Source organism: Vidua chalybeata, chromosome 9 (genome assembly GCF_026979565.1).
Source record: "Vidua chalybeata isolate OUT-0048 chromosome 9, bVidCha1 merged haplotype, whole genome shotgun sequence".
Taxonomy (NCBI): domain Eukaryota; kingdom Metazoa; phylum Chordata; class Aves; order Passeriformes; family Viduidae; genus Vidua; species Vidua chalybeata.
In genome coordinates, this window is record NC_071538.1 from 17,909,950 (window position 1) to 17,929,154 (window position 19,205).

Here is a 19,205-nt window from a genome sequence, read left to right on the forward strand (position 1 = left end):
TGTGTGCATGCATGCACTTCAGTGGAGAGGGAGAGGATTCACAGCACAGTTTTCATTGGGCTTTGCATTTGTTAAACATATATTATTGAAATGCTGCCCAGGACACATCACTTCATCTCGTGTAGAACTTAAATCATCATGTTGCATGATATGGTAAAATAAAAGAGATTGTGAAAGAGACAACTGTAAACATTCTGTTTGAAAAGATGTGCTCTTTTCAAAAGACCTTTCTGTTACAGCCAAATAACACAAGAAGCAATATTTCCTTGCTCACAGAGACATATATATCTATTTCTGCAGAGATCTGTTTTGGATTCTTAGTTCTCCCAGTATCTTCATTCTTTGAAATAATTTTATACTTCCATGTTGACTTTCTCTGTGCTTTAAGTTTTAATCAAAGGTTCCTTGCTTCTGATGTCGAGTACTGATGTTAGCCTGTTTACATTCCACTGTTTTTCCTCTGTATTCGATGAGCATTCAAATGTGGTGGTGCCTTTTTACTTTTATCTACCAAACTTAGCACACTCTCTTATTATTGACAGCTCAAAAAGATGGTATGCTAGTGGGCAGGATGCTGTGAATTATTAACTTTTCTTTGCACTTTGACAAATTTAGGTTATCTCTGTAAAGAGAAATAGATTCTCTGAAGGAACCAAGTCAGTGGAATTGTAAATAAGTATTTGCAAACTTAAAATCTTTTAGCCAAATTTGAATTTACCACATTTCCGAAACATGATTCTGAATTACGGTTCTTGTACAGGACTTGTACTTTTCCTTTCATAGACTAAAATATCAGAGGAGAGGTTTTTATTGTGATTTTTCCTTTCACTTTGTCTTTCTTATATGAATTGATCAATAAAGAATTAAAGAATGTATATTGCCACTAAACATCCCCTCTACCTTTTTTTCTTAGAAATGAGATTTCACAAAAGCAGTTTATTTGCTCCATTCAATAAAGAGCCTGCACTCAACTAATTTGTGAGCAGATAAAATGTGCAGGAAACATATGTTTGCCAGGAAGCTTTTCTATAATCAAAACGGTCAGCAGGACAGAAAAAAAATGTTTTGTTTCTTTTTCTCATTAGGTATTAATCTTCTTCCATTAAAAAGAAAAAAAATTAAAAATTGGCATACAACACTGATTAATATCCACAAGCATGAGTGAATCAGAGACAGCATATGTTGCGTTAGGGAATAGACACTTATTTGAGTTAATGTTTAGGTTGTGCTGGAAGTCCCAGCCCAGGCACCAGCAAGGCCTTTGCAGTCGGAGCATTTTGGGCGGCAGACAGCAGGAGCGGTGTCATCCAGGGCACAGTTTGCCTCGAAGCAATTAGCAGGAGGAGGAGGAATGTTGATTTCAGCTGCCGGAGGACAGCCAAACAAAGTAGGTTTGTTCGAGGTTCCGTAAGGCAAGCAGCAGGTTTAATACAGCTTGGTTAAGAAAATACTCATGCGGAATTGCATTGGAGATACAAAGTTACTGGTGACAACAGTAATTATTGACAGAGCCACATACTTACATCTAAAAAACTCTGGAATGATGCTGGAGCATTCAGATGCCGGTTGTTCACACTTCCATCCTGTGGCAGTGCATCTGTTTATCGGGAATTATCTCCTGAATGTAAATGAATTTCAGTCCTAAGTCATTGCACCTGTTGCCAAGAGGTATTTATTCCAATCACTTGCCTAAAGCGCAGGGAGTTATTGCTTGACGTTTTATGGCTCCAAAAAAAAAAAAAGCTGTCATTTCAAAATCATTTGTTCAGAGAGGAGAAAATGGAGCAAAACAGTTCATTTTATCCTAAGCACTGCTATTTGGCAGTATTCACATTTGCACGGCACAAAGCTGCAATATTGATTTTTCGCTTACAGGCCTCCCACAAGTTCTTTCTTCGATTGTCAGGATTGCAAGATGGATTGAATTACACTTTGCTTGTTGATATACTTATTTTTTCTTTGGTGATAGGAAAAGATTACAAATAAAGCTTCAGCATAAAGATCATAGCAGCCCTGCTAGTGGACTTCGAATTTATTTATTTTATTTAGTTAAAATTCTTTCTGCACCACAGAGATTCCTTACAGCAGCATTCCCACCTAAAACACACTGCATTGTTTTGCTTTATTGCTTGCTGCTTTTGCAATGTAACACCTACATTGCAATCTCAGGTGTGTCCCCTCTGTTGCCTGCAAAGTGATCTAACCTTGCTCTAATATTTTTAATGTTTGTCCTGATACAGAACTTCTTGCGGATGCCTGCAGGGGGAAAAACTGCAGGATAAAGCACACTCATAGTCGTTATAGCAGTTGCCATAGATGATGAAGTAAGATTTGCAGGCTGCTGATTTCTCTGTAGCAAAACTGCAGAAGTCTTGCGTTTGAATTCAGAGTATTTCCTAGCAGAAGTGGAGCTTGTGCTGCAGGATCCACAGTAAGGGTCAGTGCTGGTCCCAGGGAGCTGTGTGTGGCTTTGTCAGCCCTGGCCCCATAACTATCCTGAGCTGCTGCTGCACATGAAGCCACTGACACTTCAGCAGCTGTACCCCATGCCCCTTCCCTCCTGCCCTGGTGCAAACACCTCTTTGGACAGCTGTAGGTGCTGTTCCCCTTCTTGCTGATGGAAATTCAAAAGGTTTGGCAGGGGTGGACTCCCCCAGGCAGGCCATGATGGTGCTGCAGGCCGTGGAATCCCAGCTGAGTGCAGGAGATACAGGCACCATTGCTGCCAGCTGGAGGGATGAGCTTCCTGGGGATGGCATTAGATTTGACAGTGACTAGCAGCATTATATTTGGTCCCACAGTGGCTGTTGTGATGGTAATTAATCAAAGGAGTTGCTGTATTCACGTGAGGTGGGGACTCTGCATGTACCCTCCCTGTGCCCGTTTCACCCCCTCACTGAGCTGTGAGTGACTTCTGTCCTCATTGTATTAATTTGCTGCATGGGAGGAACATGGAGGGTAGTAATGTGATGGATTCCTGGTTTAGCTCTTTCCAGCTCTCAGCCCATGAGACCTCAGCAAGCCTTTAATAATAGTGTTTGTTACTGCTCATGGCATGTGCAGCCACACTGAGGGCCAGGAGTGACTCTGAGATGGAGCTTGATGCTTTCCACAGCACTACGACTCCTTCCCTTTCTAACAAATACTGAAGCATACTGGCTGAGTAACAGCGCTGGTTTCCTGTAGGGTGTGGTTCCACAAAATATAAAGGCAGACCTGCTCACTGGGCTTTGGCCAGCTGTTCTCCTTGTGGCTGGGCAGGTTCATGCCCAGTCAGAGACCTGGTCCTCTGGGACCTCATCAGTTGCCTGCAGTAGAGGGAGGTTACCAGCCCCCCTAAGTTCATTACACAAGTTGTACAAAAGCTGGTGCTGGTGCAAGGGGGAGGCAGGGATGTGCAGGTACAGGAGGGGTGGGTGGGAAGATGAGCTCTGGCTGCCAGGGAGCCACATCCTTACACTTGTGTGATCATTATAAAAAAACTTTTGCCATCTTAACAGATAATAATCTGCATAATAGTAGGAGTTTTAATACACAGAATTCAATAGAAAAAGTGATAGCCTCTGGTTCAATTTACTGTCAAGGGGTTATCTCGCGTTGTTCTTGATTTTTTTAGGTATTTGCTTCCTTGCTTCTTCCAGTGCATCATACTTTTTAAGAAAAGTTTATTTTCATTACTTTCAAAATATCACAGGGCTCCAACTTTCCATACTTAGCAGCTATTTCTCTTTGCTGTCACAACTGGTCTCCAATAGCCTGCACAGAAATATTAATGGCCTTGTGTTACTGTATTATGAAGGCATTTTTAAAAAATAGAAGTTCTCCTGAAAATTCAGGATATACTATTTTAAAGAAATCGGTTTTTAGCACCGCCATATTGCCCAGCTTGTTTTCCAAAAGTCACACAAATTTGTAAGAAACAGAAATACTGTTTAATAATAATCCATCATTAACTGTGTACAAGAAACTGTAGTATGCAGATAGTTTTATTCTGATGTAATATATTCTTTTGCATTAAAAAATGTCTCTAAAAGACTAAGCATCTGGATGAATAGCTCAACCTTGTTTTGTTTCTAAAGTATTTTGCACTGCTTCATTGGAGAAGTTACTTATTTTTAGGAATTCTATTAAGCAGGAAAAAAATGTTAAAAATTAAAATTTAATGTATTATTTTTGTGAGAGATGGGGAGGTTTTATGCAGTACACACTGTGATTTTTTGTACTGCTAATTCCTGTATTTGTTTCAAAATCCTATCTGTATGTAGTAAAATTTATGTTAAAGACACAGTAAGGGGAACTGGAGTTTAGCTAGGTGAAGTGTCAACATGTATATTTGGATCATGTCCATGCTGAGGTCACAAAATAGCTAAGCAAAAGTAACCAGCTCTTCCTGGAGGAAAGGAGACACAAAGTAAAAAAGACTAATGAAGTTGGAAGTTGGAACTACGGCTTTGGGCTTTTTTGTGGTTGTACTGTTTTCTTTTTTAAAATCACTTCTGGAAATCCTGCCTGCTCTGCTGCTTCCCGCTTCCAGACACAGCCTGTCTGACTGTGCCCAAGGAGTGGAGCCAGAAGCAGAGAGAAAAGAGGTGGAAACTGGAACGTGCAGTGTAGCCATGCAGACAGGCACCACTGTCTGCCCTGCCCAGGATTAGAAGCAATGAAAAGGAATTTCCTCTTTTCCCAGATTAAGGACACAGCAGCCATGGTGTAGGGATGTGACAGTTCCATGAAAGATGCCTCACTTAACGTGGTACCAGGTCAAACTGTGTAAAGCTGCACTTCCTTTAGCACACGAGAGTTGGTGCTTACGTGCCAGAAAAATAGTCCAATTCAGTGTATCCTTTAGGCTCAACCCCATTTTGTCCTTGTTTTTCCCCAAGGTTTCAGCCGAGCAGCTCTACCGTTTGGTTTGGTGAGGAGGGAGCTCTCCTGCGAAGGCTACTCCATCGACCTGCGGTGTCCAGGCAGCGATGTTATCATGATAGAAAGTGCGAACTACGGACGGACAGATGACAAGATCTGTGATGCTGACCCTTTCCAGATGGAGAACACAGAATGCTTCCTTCCAGATGCCTACAAAATTATGACACAAAGGTAAAAATATGCATATCGTGGTGAGGACTAATGAGGAAAAATGCCTGCATTAATACAGAGAGAGGTATATACTGTAAGAAATGTTGAGTTGTGATTGCCACTTTGCTATTCAGGTTGTATTGTTTCTATCTAATAATATTTAAAGGAAATAAAAACTACCAGCTGCAATTAGAGGTTTTGGGGTTTTTTAATTCTGTAAACAAACATGAAAAAGCAGGAAGATAACTTCAGGGAGAATGAAACAATTCAGTTATTTGGAGATTCCCCATCTCCTTGTCCTTCAGGGATCAAATAGCCCTGAGAATGTTTCCAAATGGCTGCTGTATTTTTCAGTAAATGCAGAAAATCCCTGCCATAGTTCCTAACAGTAGTTCCCTCCAACGGAAAATGTCAGAATGATTGCATGCCAGGATGATTATATGTCATTATGCATGTGTGTACGAGCATACATGTGCATATAAGTACAAGTTAGTGACAGTGCTTGACATTCAGAGAAGACAGAAGAACCAACCAAGAATCATAAAGCCATTTAGGTTGAAAAAGATTTTTAAGATCATTGAATTAGCCTGGTGCTGCCAATTCCACCTCTAAATCATGTCCCCAACTGCCAATAAAAGTATTTTTATTACAAAAGGTGCATGAGAGCTCAGATTCACAGAAAGTCCTGTGCTAAAGGCTGTCTATGTGCAGCAGTCACCTACTACTGACAACTGTGGAAATGTCAGCACAAAGAAGTCACTAGCATTTCTACTGGATTAAACTAAAAGACTGAAAGAGTTCAGGATTGGTTGGAAGTTTTCCTCCCAGTGCCTTTTTCCTAGGGTAAGGAACCTGAACAAAAAGAGGATGGGAATAACCTGGAAGCTTTCTGGTACCTGTACACAGATGTGTCAAATGAAATAAGCAAGTTGTCCTGCCTTCCGTGCTCCATTTCCTCTGTTCTGTTTGAACATGGTAACACTTAGTAACATAGTCACCTCTTAAAAATAGCCTTCCATTTTGATTTACTGATTCACTGGAGTTGTCATGAGTGGGACTCTTACGAGTTTTTATCATTTTTATGTGAATATGCAGATGTTTTCTACTTCTGTAGTCAAATATTTGGGCTGGATCTCAGCCTTCAATTACAAATGCTGGAGGTAAATTGAGGATATCAGGTCTTTTATTTCTTGATCTGTGTTGAACCTGTGGCTTGTTTTGTGATCAGTAAGGGAAAGGCTCCATTGCTACACTGTTAAAAAGGTAATATAAGTTCTTTAAATCATGTTTGAATTATCTTCTTGCGGTTCGAGTTCGTAGTTGTTAATTAGATCAAGCCAGATTTCCATCGAGACTGCAGCAGCAGTGTCATCATCCTCTAATCTGTCAACTCCCTTTGAAACCACCTTCAATTGCTTTTGTAAATGTAGTGCTGCTCTGTAGACTTCCTTGTTGTGTAAAATGCATGTTGTGTTTTGATCAAAGTCTTCCTTATGTTCACTGCAAATATACAGATTAGGGTAGTCAGAGACAAATGTAGAGGCACAGTCTTGCTTGAAGTGACATTAGACTGTTACTGAAAAGCTGAAATTTCAATCTTTCCCTTTCAGTTAATCAGCTGTAAATATGTGATAGCAAAGTGTATTTTTGAACTTCCCCCATCTTCTACTCTTACGCTTTGTTCAACATTAAAATAAAACTATGATCACATGGAGGACATTGGTTCAGATTATCTATGCTCAAAGAGTTTTTCATTTTTGTTTGTCTGAACAAATGGCAAAGATAATTTGACACTTTGCTTTCTATTTTTGTCTGACATTTATAGCAGTTTGGAAGTTTGCTTTCATAGTTTTTTTTCTTAGATCTTGTCATTAAGTAGAAAAGATATCTCTTGTCTTGCTTATTTTTTTCCAAAATTGCTCAACTTGTGCTATATTGCAAGCATAGGAGAATGTTGCAAATTTCTTATGAAATATTAAAAGTTCTTATATGTCATTTATTTATAACTGCATCAGTGATTGTAATTTTTTGTTGTCTCAGGCAAATTGTTGTTTGGTACTCAGCACATGTCCTTGATCTGATATGAAAAAGTAACACATCAGCTGTATTTTGATGGCAGCAATTGCATAGAAAAATCTAACCTGAAGGGCTATCAGGTTCATTGGTTTACCTTTTTATTTAACTGGTTAGAACTTTTGATGACAATGAAATCTTCTCTACCTTTAGAAATAAGCAGCACTAGTTTCTATATTTCTACTTAAATCGTGCAGTGTTTACTTTTAAGTGTTTAAAAACAGTGATTCCTGTTTTTATCGCTTCAGTCAACTGTGTTACCACTGCATTTGACCACTATTTCATTTCGGTTTAGACATACAGTTAAATGTAGTTCTGCAGCAATTATTAAGTGCTCATTATTCATTTGCAACATTAATCCACAGCTTTTGCACAGCAACTACATCTTCTGCAATTACAAGGTGAAAACACTAGCTTAATGAGATCAATACTGTGAAATCTGAAGATTGAAAAATAAGATGAGGTTTCCAGTTTAACAAAAGCCATGTAATCACGTGCCCTGCTCCCTTTCCAGAGAATTTGAGATAGTAGCACACAGACCTTGCCAGTGTCCACTGAAGCATCAGCTCCTCTTTCTCAGAATAAGCTGCTACTTAATCTTTTCTACCTCACCCTATTCTTTCTTTTCACCAGTTCTCAAAAGATTTTTAACTTAATGTGTTCCTAGGAAGCCTGACTAGAACACTAATGACTTCATTGCTTTGCTTTTACCTCTGTAAAGCAGTTATTAAATTTTTAGTCCCTGATTGAAATTACATCCCAATTATTCCAGAATAAAGTATTTCAGATGTGTTTAGATTCTATGTAAACTTCAGACTGGCATGGTTGAAATTAAAGCTTTGAAGAAAGAGACTAGACCTTTAGAAAATCCTTCTCCTCTTTCACACTTCTCTGATAATTAACCCCAGCGTTTGCATACCATCAAGTTTGAGAGATTCTACCACATGCTGCAGTTCAGTACAGAAATAAGCTAATTTCTGGAATATTTGGTGAGCAAGTAGCATAAGTGAGTGGCAGAGGACCCATGTTTCAGGCACATTTTAGTTCTTAAAATAGTCCAACTCCTCTGTGCTCTGCTGTCCTTTAGCAGGGACAAATCTCCTCTGTTTCCTTTTCATTTAAAAAGAAATTAAATGAACAGGGAAGCAGAAGATGCAAAGCAGCCTGAGGAAATTGCTCTAGTTGCTTGCTCATAAAGTGCATTTGTATGGCTGTAGCAGAAACTCTTGTGAAACTTTGAAGTTGATAAGGCTAATACTGCTTTTTATAGGCATGGCAGAGATTTGAAAATTAACAGCATAAAATTTATTTATGACCTCGTATTATCCATTTCTGTGGCAAGTGGATTGCAGGTGGATCTTGGGAGTTCTGTTCAAACCACCTGGGTGTTTATGAACATTTTCTGTCTCCAGTGTCTCCTATGGTCTGGACCATAGGTAAAAGAATAACAGATATTTAATAGATATTTCTAAATATGTACTTAAAATATATTTAAAATCAAAGGTCTGTTATGTTTGTAATTTTATAGTGGAATAGTAAGATGGATTTTTGCATGCTGGGACTCTACTTTTTGAATTACAATTAGGGGCTGTTTAGTAGGAATCATTTTTCCTAAAATTTTTGTTTAGGAGAAGTTCAGGGTTATTTGTTCTCACGATTGGATAGCGATTTTTGTGATTCCAGGACAGTGCAATTAGAATTTTTTTAATTCACTATGTATTTAAATATATACTTGGATGGTGTGGCAGATAATAATTTAGAATGATATAATTTTAAATCTTGATAAACCCCATATTTAAAAAATGATGTCTCTGTTCCAATGTGTATACCTTATTTTTTAAGCAATTGTAGTTGCAACTATGGTTGGGGCTAGTAGAAAATTAGCATTTTCTATTTAAAGAAAATGAAGCCTATTCACTCAGAATCTATGGAATCATTTACATAGATGAAAAATTCAAACATTTGCTTTTGACAGCCAAATTAATATTAAGTTCAGAAGGAAAACAGTTTCCCTTGCAATACAGGCTGAAATACTTGAATTTTTAAATAGGAACTGTATGTTCGCTGATCTGATACCGAGAGTATTGTTGTAAACACTGAAAAGAAGAGAATTCAAAATGTTTAGACTTCTTTTGCAGACTATGTAAACATTTACATTTAAAAAAATTGTCTCATGTTTGGATATTCAGTTTATTTTGGATCTAATTTTTGATCTGCAACAAAAAGGCAGTTGCATCAGTTCTGCACTGAAATAGCCTTTAAATTCTATTTTCACCTACAATTTATAACTGTGGCTTTTGTGTACTTTACATCTTTGCTAAGCATATTTAATCAGTAAAATTTTGCTTTCTAAATATGCACAAACAAGGCAAACCTGATTTTCCATAGGTAAGGTTAAACATAAAAATATGTCAAATATAATAGATGAATTTAGTCAACTGTAATTTTTTTAGCTAATCTTCCTTTTTAAAACATTGCTGCAGAAAAGTAAAAGGATTGAAAGAGGAATAAGTCCTCTTCAGCAGTGTTTGTTTTTTCTGTTGTATCTATCCTGTCCTATCTATAGCACAAGCAACACATGTACCTTCAATTACCATGTCCATCATGACACCAGTGACGAGTTCACGCCTGGGTTTTTGTTACCATGAACTTTTCTCACATGGCAATGCTCTTAACCTGTTACGTCCATCATCCCCCTGTGAGACAGCTGCACTCAGCAGAGGGTTTTCACAGCGTGAGCGACACAGCCCTGCCCCGCTGAGTGACCAAGGCAAAGCTGAAGGAAGCAGCACATCCATTCCTACTCCCAGGATTTAATTTTTCTTAATGCATCCCATGGGAGATCGGAAGACCGGAGATGTTACTTCTTTTCCATCTATTCACACGTCCAAGAAATAGGTAATTTTGAAAACTCCTATATATAAAGGAGTGAGACATTTTTGAAAGAAAACGAGTTGTATTTCAAAGAAGACTCATCTCTGAAGCCCTCTTTCCTGTTCCTGCGTGTCAGGTCTGCAGAGAAAGCACTGTCATGCCATATTAGTGTCCTTTCAAATGAAAACAAGTTTGGTCTGTTCCGTAATGTGAGTGGATAAAGCAAATCTTCCACTGGACTCCAGGCTTGGGTGGACACTGGGTAAAATCTATAACCGATGAATCTCATTCATCGTAGCAAAAAGGTGTAATCAAAAGGAAACTTGGCACAGGGTGCTCTGCTAATAGAATGCAGAGCCTGCTGTGGGTCACTGCAGACCTGAATTCCAGCCTGTGCAAGACTTCCAAAGAGAAGCATTTCAGAGCCTCTTTCAAAAACAGCTCCTTCAGACAGGGCCCAGGGTTGATTCAGTATTTAAACTGCAGCACACTTCAGATTGGCATTTCTTGGTGGTATGACTTACAGCCTTTTTCACGGGCTGGATTTTATCCTTTGCCATTTGGAGCTGCCTGTAATTGAGGTAATGGCACACTGCACTTCGGGGGTCTGCCAGGCGTCAGCAAGGGCTCTGCTGACCCCTGCTGCTATCCTTGCTTTTTCCCTTGCTTTTCCTTCTGCAGCCGAAGGTTGCCTCTCTTTGCTAAAGATACTATCAGGTGAAAAGTGTTTTCGAATAAGAGGTACAGCTTGCCTTTTTCTGCTTTCTGCATGTCTTTTTCCTTTTTATGTCAGAGAAATCCTAGTGCTGATGACAGGGTTTATAGGCTGTTGTGGATCAGGTACATTCTTGGAATTTGCACACATTGAACGTTCTGTCATACTGATGCTGATCTCACAAACGAGGACCTTTTGCTTTGGCATGCCAGTGCTTTCTGTTCCAGCTCGTTTACAACTGCTTCACAAAACATTTACCATATAACATTATCAACATTAGATGTCTTTTTCTTAAGCACCCTTTTAAAACTAAGACTTCTATTAATCTGAAATAGATCTTAGTACAGCAGTCAACCCTGTGACTATTTCGATGTAGCAGAAGCTTAAAATGCTCTTTATTGTGAAACTAAGCTTTTCACAATACTGAGCTGTGGCCAGATTGATTTTTGTTTTGCTTTCCATGTGTTAGTCACAAGACTTAGTTATGGCTCGACTACGAAGAAAAAAGCAAAAATATGTGTAGACTGTTTTCATGAACAAGGCATAATCACAGAGCGTAGAAGTTTCCTGAAACACACTGCAGTCCTTGGTGTTATTACAGCACAAAACAGTAATACCTGTGACTGAGAAGAAGCTTTTCTGTCATTGTGTATTTTTACTATCATTAATTCTTAATATGAAAGTAGTAGGTCTAGCTTTACTCATTAAAAATAGGGGGATTTATTAATGGGGTAGTTCTATCATGGCATTACTTAGTAAATGAAATAGAAATCCTCATATTACAAGGTTCTTAACAGTCAGGTGAGGGGAAATAGCTGTCAGTGGTACTTGATCATCATTTTGCAGTGTGTTCTATTTTAATTTCCTGCAGAAGAAATTTTACTGCACACGTGCAAACACATAACACGTGGGCGCGTGGCTGTAGTCAAGACATTGGACAGGCTACAGAAAAACCACAAAAGGATCTTTCATACCAACTAATTACATTTAAAATTTAGATTTAGTTTACTTCAAAAAATATGGGATTCATTATTTTACTAGGGTGTAGCTTGATATTCTATTTAGTGTTTTCATATCTTATATTCATGTAGTTTTCTTCTTTTATTATTGGCAAAACCACAATCAAATTATTCTTAAGTCAGCGTATCTCATATCTGGCAGGATCATATATACACACTCATCAGTCTTTCCTTGCTATTCATGGGGTGAAAATAAATGTAACTAACTATACATATAGATGCATAAAATTTTAAGTATTATATGCTGTTGCTTATGTATTTGAGCTTCATAAAAAATACATGCTTTCAGCCTCTGATTTTCTTGTGGGTTTTTTTTTCTGCTTTTGCTGAAATGGTCTTTACTAGGTGTGTGCACTGTTTAGCCCAGTTAATCACGTACTGTATGTTTTGGGTGCGTAATTACCTCTCTTAGTAATTTGCTAATTTTTTAGAGAACTTGACTGAGACAACATTGCTTAACCTTCAGCACCTTTCAGTTGAATTTTGTGTCCTCTTGAATGAGTTTGCATGAATTTTACATGGTTTTCATATTTCTAGTCTAGCCATTATAAGTTCCTGGTTCAGTTGCAGTCAAAACTTTATTATTAAAAAGTTCTAATTTACTTATATATTGCTGTACCAAATTTAGTTCATATGGAATAATAATGTAATAGTTGAAGCCTATTAATTCCTCCCACCCCAATAAAACCTCTATAATACTTAGCCAAAACAGCTACATTATCTGATAAGTTGATTTAGGACTTTACACATGTGTTCATATAGCCATTTATCTCAACCCTTTCTGAGGAGACCTTTATTAAGCTGTGATGACTGCTGAATATGAAATGTAACCAAGATTATTTTTTTATTCAAATATAATTTAAATATTCATCAAAGAGGAGTTATGCTTGAAACTGACAGAGACTATTAACATCAAAAAATATAATTAACTGCACTGGGTATCATGAAGCAGAGTTAGCCAAATAGCTGAGAGGTCTAATTGCTCTAGAGTCTGAGAAGCAATGGTTTTATTTTATACTTTTGCTGTGGAATTAATGGTGATGTGGTTTCCTACGCGAGGCAATTAAAAGCTGCCTGTTAAGGTTCATTGCACTATAGGAAATATGTTGAATATCACTTAGTAAACAGAGCCAACATGGAAAAGGTACATGAAGATGGGCGGAGCAGGGTATAGATCATAAATTAGGACAGATTAATATGAATTAAATATACGTAAGTAAATTATGAGTACTTGCTAGTGTTAAAAGTCAGCAGTAGCCATGAAAGTAAAAAGTTTTCCTTAGTAACATAAAGGAAATGGAATTTAAAGATTATTACAGTGAAGATGTTTAATTCAGAGGAAAGAAACAGAAGAGTAACATGGGTTTAAAAATTAAAAACTATCTACAGAGTAGTAGAGAAATTAGCAGATCTCATATTCTGTAAATGTCTTTCTGCCACAGAATAATCTCCTACTTACAATAAAAAGAACCTTCTGACCTTTGTGGCTCAATTAAGCTTTTAGTTGTATTCAACAAGAAAAGTCTTCTTTGTTGAATCCCACAGATTCTGCCTGTGCCCAGAATATACATTCTAAAAAGGGATGACCATATTCATGGTATTTTGACATTAATGAGGTTGCTGAAATCGAAGAGTTTAAGGATCAAAGATACAAGCAATGGTGGTATTTTACAGCATTTCTCTTTTTCCCTCTCTAATAATAAAATTGTGATTTAATTGCTTAATAAATGGGCCATGATTACTGAAAGACATGGATAATTTCCCTCTTTCCGTTTTATCTTCTCCATATTGCAGAACAATAATTAGCAAAAATACTACTGTTGCAAATGAAAGAAGTTTTTATTTTTTTTCCCTCTGTGTAACTATGAATGAAAGGAGTTTGCATGTGTGTCTTTTAGTCTAGTATGATACTCAGCTTCTATGGTTTCTAAGAAGCAGTCTAAACAACTAATGTCATACTGGTAAAATAAAATCACACAAAGAATTCAACTAGAATTCCTGCTTTTTCTAAAGATTGGCTGCCTGTTTCATACATTATTTAGCAGGCTCGCCCTGTTTATATCAGTGACATAAGAGTGCGTGCTACTTTCTCAGAAGAGCACTGTCTTTGCCGCTTCACAGCACAGTGCCTTGTACTCCCAGGCTTGCACATGGTGTTAGCAGATATTTAAAGCACTCCAGCTTAACATTTTATAGGTCATGATGAACTGAGCCTATAAAACAAGTTACTGCAATGAAGTTAATGCAGTCTTAAGAGTGTTACCTAGACCGAATACTCAATATTCAGGATATTTTTAGCCCACTGTAGACATATCAATGAGAAGGAAAGGTTCTTACCATCAGGAATTTTTTTCCATGTCCAACCTGATTTACAATACACTTGCAGTACAGAAGCTTTACTACAAATTTACTATTGAAAGCCATTTTTTCAGGTTTACCCAGTAACTATAGGGACCTTTGAATTTCAAATTGTTCTACTATACACACACACATACACATGCAAAACAGAAAAACAAGAGAAGAAATGAGGCAGAAAAAGAATTTTATTGAGCAAGCTGCTCTGACCAAAGTCATGCACTTTGAACACCTTGGAGGAAGAAGTCTTACTTCTTCTCAGTGACATCAACCTGTACAATGTTTCATCTGGCAAGATATGTATTTTGCTGTTGTAGGTGCAAAGGCATCTATATTCCTTTCTTAGTAGTAATCTGTGCTCTTAAACCTTACTGTTCATTGCTTCTCAGATACCTTGCTTCTTGTGATATACATCTATATAATGAAGGAGTAGTTTGGAAATATATTTAATACACACATTTTTGCAGAGCTGTAAAATTGTTTTGCCATAACTCATGAGTTTGTGCTCTGTCTATTAAATACTTTCTTTTAGGCTGAATTGTAAGTGTAGCAATAACGTGACAGTTCTGAACCCATAATCTTTCCCTGTTTACTGAATTTATTACAGACATTGAGTTCAACTCCACTGTTACACTCATGAAACTGTAGGTGTTTTCTCATCTAGGATGTAGCAGCAGTGATATTACTTTCAGTATATTATTCTGGTGCCAGCATTACTGGTGGGTATGAAAAACATAATTTACTTTGTGTATTTAGGTTTCTTGGATAATTTTGCTGCCTTTGTGACAGAGATACAGCAAAAGAACACCTCCTGGAGTCACATTTAAAACAGGAGCACTTTGGGTAACGTACTGTAGACAGAACACATATGAGTTAGAGCTCACTTATCATGAATGCCATCAGCACTGCCTTGTTGCTTTCTTATCAGCCACTTCCTGCTGTCAGCCCAGTGCTTATTTCAATAGTAAAGGATTTGCATCAAATGTAACACAGCATTATGTATGGCTAACATGCGGTTTTTAATTGTGCAGGCACACGAGACTCCTTCAGTGGTAGACAGTTTCATAAAAGGATTAGATCATGAATATTTTTGACACAATTAAAGATTATCTGTGCACTGACAAAGTGAAGCCAGTGAATTTTCTGATGTATGTTTTACAGTGGTGAATCTGCTTGGCTTGTGTAAAAACTATCTGCAGAAAAGACGGGATTTTTGCAGATATGGGAGCAAGCAAACCAAAGCAGGCCCCTAAACTTCATTGGGCTCAAAACTGGAAGTTCCAGGAACCAGAGAGTGCACAGTTCAAATCAGTAACTTAATCCCTTTTCTTCAGATTCAAAGAAAAAGTGGAATTGTGCTTTCCAAGTTAGAACAGCATACTTTTGCAGGGGAAGTCCTATACCTGGAAGCCCTGCAAGCTTTCCAGATGATAATTAGATCCAGACATTACTGTGGGTAATGAATAACAGTGCTTTTGTGACAGGCATTCCTCTCAGAAGAAAAGAAAGTACTTGTAGTGAGGACTCTCAGACACATTTTAATAGGAAATGACACCACTGCTACAGAGATGATTAAAGATCTACCAAGGGACAGCACTTCTGGAAAAAATCAGCAGATGAAATGAGAAAAGCTGTAATTTTATTATTAGTTATCAGTTAAATACGTGTAACTTTAAGGCCATGAAATCTGCAGTAAAAATGATGAGAAAAAGGACTGTACCTTCTTGATAGCAGATTGCACTTTTATAAATCTCTTAAAATAACCAAATTTTCTTTTGCCTATTGCTCAGCATTTTGCTCTGAGTTCTGTTGAGCTGTATAAATGAGTCACTCTGCAGCCCTATGGAGTTGGTGGATATGCAGCAGTGGGCACATGGCCTCTGTTGATGAAAATGATAACCCAAAAAGGGGATATTCCCCAAGGCAAGTTTACAAAAAAACAATTTATTCTTTTTCACCCTGTAAAACTCATCTTACATGCAGGATTTCTTGCATTATTACAAACTCTAATCCTCTGAGTGGGTAATTAACGGACCAGAAAAGCCATTTGTGGAAAGAAAGAGCCATAAGGGTGAAAAATATTTCTCTGCTGAATGATCTTTAAGGAGTAAATAATTACAAGAGTGAGAGGTTTGGGATGACCAATCTAAATCTGAACATAATTAGGAAGAACACACTTTGAAAGTCGAAGCAGTTGGCATGTGCAACAATTCTCATTTCAGAAGACTAATTAAATATTTAAAAGCCCAAACCCCCTCACTATTCACAGAAAAATAGCCTGCCACAAAAGGGTCTGTAACTTTGCAGATAATTAGGAAGGGTTATAGGGGAAAAATCATGGATTGGCTCCAAGGTTCTGCAAGGTCACGTCTTATTATGGTGTATCTTTTATATGGTCTGATAACAAGAGCTTGCTAATTTAATCTAAGTAGGGCATCCCATAGCGATTTCCCATTTTCCTTGTTAAAAATATGATCATTTTTCCATATGTTGACTGCAATAGGTGAATATTTTTGTAAATAATTTTTCCTAATTGATACAGGCTATAATATTTTTAATTATTCAAGGTGAATGCATGTGTTAAAGTTGCATTAGGGCTGCGCCCACTGCATGCCTCATGTGAAGTTGTCCTCAGCCAACCTGTTGCACAGGGAAACCAAAGGACTCTATGGAATCTGGTTGTCTCAGTGGCCAGTTCTGTAAATGACTAAATCTTAATTTCCTGTTAGAGGCAAAATAGGTTTTTGTTGAATATGCATTTCTGTATGCAGAAGAGATGTGTTAAACTCAGGAGACCCGTAGCTGAATTTGCATTGCACAGACCTGGAGGTCTGGTGGAAGTGTGAGCATTGAAAGTGTACGAAGGCTTCTGTTTCAAAAGTTTCAGTAACAAATCATACCTGTCATCTAACATACCTTATTTTAGTAATTAAAGTGGGTGATGGTTAAAAATGTATTTCAGATCTGTGCGAATTAACTTGAAGGATAAGGCTGCATGTTTTCAGTATTATAATTCTCTAAGTTACTCATTTAATAATGACTCAGAAACTGTCTTAAGTTACATAACTTTTAACTACGTTATGAATATGGTGCATGCCAAGCCATGGATAAAAAAGATCAACTGTGCTGCAAAAAAAGAATTCTAAAGGGTTTTTACTGTTATCCTATACTCTGTGCCTGGTAGTCTCTTCTCTGCAAGTCTGTTGCAGTGTTATTCCTAAGGATCAGACACTGTGCTTCAGGATTTTCTCTTGGATTTTCTATAGCTCTGCTCTAGCACTGTGCCTCTGAAATAAATGCCCCTTCGTAAAGCTCTGGGTTTATTTAAAGCCCCACGTTTCTCCCCTGAAACCTGCTCAACACACGAGGCATGATGCTGCACTCGTGCTCATTCAGTGTGAATAATCTGTGCAAATTGCTCAGATACCACGATGCTGCACTACTAAAGTTTTCATTAGTAAGGAACATAGCTGCAGGCTATTTATTTTGTCTAAATGGTGAAACATTTAATTGGATCTTTTGAACTTATTACTTTTCAGCAGTGCGGATCTGCTTGGCTTAGTTGGTGCTCTAAAATGTACACTGCCTGCAATCCCATGCTGCAGCTTGCTTGCAAATACGCATAAATGTAAATAATATGACAATTATTATGATGATGAAAATGACTGTATTTCTATTTCTTATTCCTCAGATGGGGTTGCATTAGAAACATTTTCTCTAAAGAACAGGTCTATTCTGCATCATACTGTTACGGGGTTTGGGTCTGCACCTACACAGACCTCACCAGGAGATTGTTCCATTTACTTTGCACACCTCATTGCATCTTTGATACTTAGTTTTACTGTCCTTGATTTAGAGCCATGTCCTCACAATCTCTGATTGGTTTAGTAGGCCTTTGGTATGTGTGGTAGAAAGTAGTAGAGATAGAAAAGCAGGATTATAATAGCACCTAAAAATACCAAGAGAAAGCAGGAGTTATGTATTCCACTGGAATCCACTATTTTTTTTCAATTTTCTTTTTTTTCCTCTCCCTGTTTTATCTGATGCTCCAGTTTCAGGTTAATGATAACCCCATAATAATAGCATTTACACCAAGAAGAAAAGTATTAGAACAAGGATGAACTGTAACAAGAAAAACTATTTCTGATAGCTTTGATGTGAGTAAGTGAGAAGATTTCTTATTTTAACAGTGACTGCTTTGAACTTAGAGACATGAATACTAAAAGGCAAATGGGTCATAACTAAATGTATTAAAGCTGTAAGAAGAGGTTGAAAGCAAGAAATATAGTTAAATTACTTTGCCATACAAGTCTGATACACATTCATTGACAGTGAATCAGACTGGGTAATTCTAAGAAAAGGCCTATGGGAGTTGCATATTTTATGCTGTGTTTTATTGTCTATTTGGAGTTTTTATGCTTAATGCATACCCTTAGACTCCCATAAGATTACATTGTATAAAGGAAGCACAATTAAATATTATTGCAATTTTTTATTGGGCAAATGGAAACAAAGCTATAGGGCACCTTCTCCTACAATATTAATTATACACTATTTAGCTTCCTTATATGTGTTTATTTGGTAATTAGGAAGATTCAACAAATCATCAATATTATATTTTGAAAGAAAGCAGAAGGAGAAAACACCTTTTTTTTTCCCCCCCCCCAAATATTTTTCATCCAAATCCCCCAGATTTATTACTGTAATGGTCACGGTGCCAAGTGCATAGGAAATCCTAGGGCTAGTTCATGAATTTTCAAACCAAGCTGTAGGATGCCTCACTGCTTTAGCAGTCATAGCTGAGTCACCAATATCTAGACACAGCTCTTATGGCCAAATTCTGCTATCATACCTGCTCATGTATCTCCTTTTGGCTTTTAGATAATGAAAACTGCCAAGCACAGCTCACTAAATCCATTTCCTCTTTGAGCTCAGTAAAATAGGTGCTATTTCTTTCTTAAATGCTCATTCCCCCGTAATAGTTTTGGGGCTTCTAACTTAAAAATAATTTTTAGAAAATCTTACAAATGAATAAGCAACGTTGTCAGTGTGTCAGTTTGAAAAGGCCAGTCCCAGGATTATAGATCTGTCCT

General features: G+C 37.5%; 1 protein-coding gene and 1 long non-coding RNA gene across 7 annotated transcripts in view; one reads left to right on the forward strand and one right to left on the reverse strand.

Moving 5' to 3' along the window:
- The window catches only part of ADGRL2 (adhesion G protein-coupled receptor L2), a 156,006-nt gene that overhangs the window by 80,165 nt on the left and 56,636 nt on the right, over positions 1-19,205 (forward strand). For all 6 annotated transcript variants that reach the window (XM_053950215.1, XM_053950217.1, XM_053950219.1 and 3 more), the window contains exon 3: positions 4,884-5,097. In XM_053950215.1, the coding sequence (XP_053806190.1) occupies positions 4,884-5,097 (214 nt within the window). The remainder of the gene's footprint in view (positions 1-4,883; positions 5,098-19,205) is intronic.
- Positions 3,504-4,994, reverse strand: LOC128792087 (uncharacterized). The gene is made up of 2 exons (XR_008432301.1): positions 4,905-4,994; positions 3,504-3,756 (listed from the first exon to the last, which is right to left on the reverse strand). It is a non-coding gene; the product is annotated as an uncharacterized LOC128792087 (long non-coding RNA).